Here is a 6,000-nt window from a genome sequence, read left to right as displayed (position 1 = left end):
ATTAATAGGAATGGCAGAATTGTCTCCCTCCCATGCTGTGCTGTTTACTTGCTCCTGTGATTCTTTAAAGAAGAGGAATAATTGCAGCTTCCTCTGGATTCATCTTTGTGAAGGCTTTAAATAAGACCATTCCTAACACTGGCCCTTTGGTGTCAATTTGACAAAATTCCCATCTTCCCCTGTGGTCCAGGGTTTGGACTGTCTGAATCAGCTTTCCATTCAAATTAGCACTTTGAAATCAACTGAAATTAATTATTTAATCAAAGTTCCTTGCATTGCCGACTCTTGTATTAAAATGTCAGGTTGCACCACAGAGCATCATAGAACTGGCTTTCACACTGATATCCAGTCTGCTTTTAAATACAACACAGAAACCAGACGGTACATAAGACCATTGTCCAAGTGTTAATTTCTACTCACAGGGGCTGTGGCCCTAGCCCTTCTTTAGGATATCTGAGATCCTTATATAATCAGCTGTCTGCAGACACCGGGCACCAGCAGGCTTGCCGTGAAACTGGGGGGGCGGAAATCAGACAGATACCAGCGCGCACCCTGGGCAGATGCCCGGGAGCGCGGTGCTTCGGAGGCTGCGAGTTTCCGAGCGGTGCGTGGCAAGCGGGCACGGGCGGCCGACGGGGCTCTGCCCTTGGCCGCGGGTGCGGGCGGCCGGCGCAGGCTGGGAAGCGGCCGCAAAGCCCGCGGGGTCGCCCTGCTCCCGGCGCAGAGCCGCGGGAGAAGCCCTGCAGCGGGCGGCCCGGCGGGCGGCCCCGGTGGGGCTGGAGGGAGCCCCGAGCCCCGGCCCCGCGGAGCACGGCGCGTCCCGGGCGGGGGCTCGCCGCCCCTCGCGGCCAGGCCGGGGCAGCAGCCGGGGGCTCGCCGGGGCGGAGGGGGCTCGCCGCGGCCCCGGGACCGCCTCTGCCGCGCGCAAAGTTTGCGAGGCGCCTGGGCGCTGGGGGGAGCGGGGCGGGGGCTGCCGCGGCGGGGCTCCTCCTCCGGGGGCCGGGCCTGGGCCGGGCGGAGCGGGGACCGAGCGAGCCCCCAGCCCGGGAGCTGCCGCGGCTGCGGAGGGAGCGAGCGAGGGAGCGAGCGAGCGGCGGCGGCGCCCGGTGCGCGGGGGCCGGGCCGGGGCGCTGCGCGCACGAGGAGCCCGGGACGTTGCGGCAGGCGGCCCGGGCGCGGGGCCGGGGCGCTGCCACCATGAGGCGGCGCGGCGGGGGCTGCCTCCTGCCCGCGCTGCCGCTGCCGCCGCCGCTGTTGGTGCTGGTGCTGCTGCTGCTGGGAGCGCTGCTCCGCGCCAGAGGTAAGCGCCTGCCGCGGCGGCCCCGGTCGCCGTCCCGCAGCCGCGGCGGGGAGCCCGGCCCCGGCCGCTCACCTGCCCGCGCCGCCGCGCTTTGTCTGGGCGCCGTCCCGCTCCCGGGGCTGCCCTCCGCCGCGCCGCGGCCGGCGGGTCCCGGGGCAGCGCCGCCCGCGCCGGGAGGCGGCGGGGGGTCCCGGCGCGCACGCGGCCGCTGCGCCGCGGAAGTTCGGCGGCGGCGGCGCGGGCTTTGTTCCCGCGGAGCGAGCGCCGGGGCGGGCGCGCAGGTTGCCGCGGCGGCTGCCCTGCCCGGCGTGTCGGGACAGCCGCCGCTGCGGAGCAGGAATGCAGCTGCGCACCCGCCGCCGCGGGCCCCTTAAAGGCGCAGCCCGGCTCCGCGGCGGCGCCCCGAGCTGCCTGTCTCGCCTCGCCTCGCCGCGGCGGGGCCGGAGTCCTGCCCCAGCGCCCTGGCGGAGCGGGGCAAGGCAGGAGTGGGACCGAAAGTAGTCGCGGCGGGGCCGGGGGGGGATTGGCCGCAGCACTGGCGGGCGGGGGAGCAGCCCCGCGAAGTCTTGCTCGTGAAAACTTATCTTTGTGGTCGCTCTATCCGCTGAAAAGCAATCGCCAATTCTTCCCCGTGTGCGATAGCGTTTTCCTTTACAAGTGCGTCCGGTAGAGGAGAAAACATCTAAACACTTCTCGCATTGTTTATAAAGAGTTGAAAGGCTTCAGGGGGAGGGGAGCTGAGCGAAGAGGAGATATGTTGTACCTCGTTTCTCTCCCTTCACTCATCTGGCAGCTGCTGTATAATTTCACCCATCCGTTTTCTCCTATGCTGCTCTGAAATTACAGGAAGCATTTGCAGTAGTGCCACTGACCTCCATCGTTCTGCAAGTATTGCCTCTGGGGCACAATCACATGGGGTTTCGGTTTCAAGTAATATTATTTCTTTTCTAGCGAGAAACCTAATTGCATGCAGCTTTGAAGAAAGTGTTAAACCAGCTTGGAAAGGCTGAGTACAGGATTGCAGTCCTGTGTATCAGAAAATCTGCTTTTTAGTAACTGGAGGTACTGTAAGTTCCCAAGTGCCACACAGGTATTTAGCTGCTATTTAGGAATGAGAAAGATCTGAAGTGTAGATCTCAGTGTAGGTGCAGATCTGGATGTGTTTTCATTTTGGCTGTTGCCCAGGTGCTCCTAGTTAATGTGTCTGGGCTGTTAACAGCCATGTGGGGGATGTCTGATTGTAAAGTGCGGGTTTGCTAGTAGGTGGTTGTGCCTTGATGTCTCTGGGATGCTGTTTATGGCAGTTTGTCTCTCTTTAAAGTAGTCTCCCCATCAGTGCACTTTCCTGTATCCTTTTGTCAAGTGAACACGAGTTTATGGTGAGATGTGCCAAATGCATCCAGGAGTGAGTATCCCCTTTCCTTCCCAAGAAGGTAGGCTTTTTAGTAAGAACATAATTTCTGAACAATTTTGTCCTTCGAAGCAAGGAGAAGGCTGAGAAGATGTCAGGGTGGAGGTGGCAGAGGAGATGCCAAAGACTGGTGAGCTGGTGATCCTGGTCCCCACCCTTTAGCTCCTGCAGAGTCTTTTTCATCATTGTGCCATAGAAGTGGCTGTGGGGAAGGTGTACAGCTTAACTGTCATAAAGCATCTACACCCACAGAACTCAGGATGCCACACGGGTAAATTACAACAAATGTTGAAAGGACTCAGTCATTTGCCACTGTACATCCACGCAGGGGAACGTAAAGGTGTGCATTAGCAAACAAGTCTGCAGTATTCAGCTTTGACCTTCTGTTGGTGGATGGTAGTCATTAAAACTGGAGAAGTTAGTGCCAAAAAAAGATCTGTCAGTGTCTGGAATTTTTGGAAAAGGGCCTTTCAGGTTAAAAAAAAAAAAAAATATATATATATATATATATGTGTGTGTGTGTGTGTATATATATGTATGTGTGTGTATACATATATATATATGTGTGTATATATATATGTATGTGTGTGTATACATATATATATATATATATAAAGAGAGAGAGAGAGAGAGAGAGCTAAAAGTTAATGCCATGTGCATGGTGAAGAAGAAGGGTTAGATGATAAATACAGAATGTCATAGAACCTGTTCGGGTGATGTGCTTGCCATTGTAGCTCCTGGATCTCTGCCAGAAAAATAAATGGCTAATTTCAGAGTTTCACTTGCCAGACCTCTCGACTACGTTTTTGGAGACACAAACTTGAATATGATACCTCTAGAGAGGAAATGTAGTTTGCACTGGGAATTGAGATCTCTACTGTGTGTACTTGGCATTGCTACTGATTCTATGGTTCTGAGCCAGTCACAAAATGCCGATTTTCCTGTTGTCAATCTGGAGCTGGTAATGCTCTCCCTCTTGGGTGTGCTCAGGATCCATGGCTTTACTGTTCATTAGGTTGGATGATATTCCCAACCTGTGATGATTATGAAATCTGTCTTCACTGCTTCTTTTTGTCAAAGTGGTGAGGATGCTCTCCTAAAGGGAAGAGTAGATGCTGCGGGAGGCCAAAAAAGTTGCGGCTTGTTTTTGTTTGTTTGTTTGTTTTTTTGACAATTCCGTCTGTACTAAAACATGCTAGCAATGATGGAAAAGCATAATTTTCCACCGTGAAATGAACATTATTGTTTCATTTATTTCATGCAGTTAAGCAATGTTCTTTTATATTCTCTTTTTGACTGCTTTCAATTACGTGCTTTACCACTGCTTTCTGCAACAGAGAATCCCTTCTTGTGTCCTGGGAGTGTGGGTGTATGCAGCAACAAAATTAATAGGCACTTAGTTATGTAAAGTTCTTCTATTTCCAGAGTGTCTTGTGAACCTTAAAGAGGGATGGTCTGTTCACGTGGGCCACAAAATGGGATTTAAGAAAACTTGGAGCTGTTTTCTGCTGTCTGCTTCAAGTTACAAAAGAAAATGTGGTTGTATATAAACATTATCCAGTAGTTCAAACTGAAATGCAGGACTTGCTGTATGTTAACTAGGAAAAGAAATTAAAGAGCATGTATTTTATTTTCACTCCTAAAAACTGATAATTCTCCAGACTGGTGAAATTAACATTAAAAATAATTTTAAAACATTCATTCTATGAGAACTCTCTCTAGTCTGATAGTCCTCTTGAATCTTCCTGTCCTCTTGTGAAATAAGCAAATGTTATCCTTGTTTTGTAGATGTGAGAAGTGAAGCAGAAATTGTCTTGCCCAAGGCCAACTCCATTTGCCCTAGAATGCAACTTACCATTGAACACAATAGAATATATGCTTCATAACACTTTATAAAGCTGATAAAGAGATGTTATCTTGAAATCTAGTTAAGGTTTTAAAAATAGTTTAAAAGTAAGTGCGTGTCCTATACATCCATGGAATTACTCTGCCACTTCTTGCAGCTGTTTTTTTTTTTTTTTTAATACTACTTCTCTTACTGATGAGCAAAACATCAATAAAACAGCAGAAATTTTACAGACTCTCTGTTGGAAATGGTGAATCTATAAAATTGTTGTCAAAGTCAATGTATCATAAAAATGGATGCTTTATTTCTCTAGTCCTCTGTTATTTCTTCCTTAGTTATTTTTCATGTTTTCTGAAAGGGTTTTAAGTAACAAGGTGAAATACATTTATATTTAAGCTGACAATCTCCCTTTAAAGCCATTTGGCTTTACCTGATATAACATCTAGAGCTGGAGTTCCGGCATGCAGCAAACGCTCTGCGTTAATTGGCATACTGTATTTAGTGGCTGTCTGTGTTTCACGCAGATCCTGGTGGAGAACACTAATTGTAATTGTTGTCCGTGAATCTAATGCGCCTGATGGTTAAGCTCTTGCTTTTCGGTCTGCAGTGGATGTGCTTCTTTGACATGGCTGTTATTTTAGGCATTACTCTTATATGGTTCTTTGTCTATACTGTGCAAAGGCTGTTTCTTGAATCTCTTTTTTTTTTTTTTTTTTTGTATCTTCTTCCCTGCAGAGCTGGATTGCCCTGTACTGAAGATAGAAATAATAAATATATGGATCAGGGACTTGTAATTCCACAGGCTTGCAAGTTTATTCATTCTGTACACCTGCTGGCTCTGGGACTGTCACTTTGGGAGTATTTGGCTGCTGTCTGTTGCGGATGAGTTTGTGTTCAGGTTTTTCAGCTTTGCAGTCATTTTTGCCTCCGTTATGCAGGATGCCTGTTAAGTGCTGAAGTAGTCCAGTTTGTGCACCTAGCCTGAGAGACTCTTGAGCTGCAGTCAGTGGTTCTGTCGGGAGGAGAACTCCTTCTCAACTGTTACAAACTCAGACCAAAGGAGACCTGCTATGCCAGGGCAGGAAAAGTAGTGTTCATGAAGACTTCATTAACATCAAATAGAGCCGGTGTTCCTGGAGTTTTGCCTTGCCAAATTGTAGGTGTCTGAAACTCTCCAAATCAAGGAATTAGGCTTGCTTGCTTGCTTGCTTGCTTCCTTCCTTCCTTCCTTTCTTTCTTTCTTTCTTTCTTTTTGTTTTTTTTTTCCAAAGAGATTGAACTGTCAGGGGCCTGATTCTGATGGCATAATATCCATGCCTATATCAGGATGCTTAAATTTTAGCACAGCCTTTGGGCTGTGAGAATTAATAGCAGAAGCTTCTGTTATTCATGAGATTCATCTTAGGGCATTAGATTTTTCTGTATTTAACCAATAACCAGCAG

At 49.6% G+C, this 6,000-nt stretch overlaps 1 protein-coding gene across 3 annotated transcripts in view; it reads left to right on the top strand.

Moving 5' to 3' along the window:
- The first annotated feature begins 997 nt into the window (after positions 1–997).
- The window catches only part of LRP4 (LDL receptor related protein 4), an 85,320-nt gene continuing 80,317 nt past the window's right edge, over positions 998–6,000 (top strand). For 2 of the 3 annotated variants that reach the window (XM_064512683.1, XM_064512682.1), the window contains exon 1: positions 999–1,300. In XM_064512683.1, the coding sequence (XP_064368753.1) occupies positions 1,198–1,300 (103 nt within the window). In that variant the 5' untranslated portion in view covers positions 999–1,197. Of the gene's footprint in view, positions 1,301–6,000 lie in introns of all 3 variants that reach the window. The other variant, XM_064512684.1, reaches the window with a different exon arrangement.

This window comes from Dromaius novaehollandiae, chromosome 5, assembly GCF_036370855.1.
Source record: "Dromaius novaehollandiae isolate bDroNov1 chromosome 5, bDroNov1.hap1, whole genome shotgun sequence".
Classification (NCBI taxonomy): domain Eukaryota; kingdom Metazoa; phylum Chordata; class Aves; order Casuariiformes; family Dromaiidae; genus Dromaius; species Dromaius novaehollandiae.
This window is presented reverse-complemented; position numbering and strand designations above follow the sequence as displayed.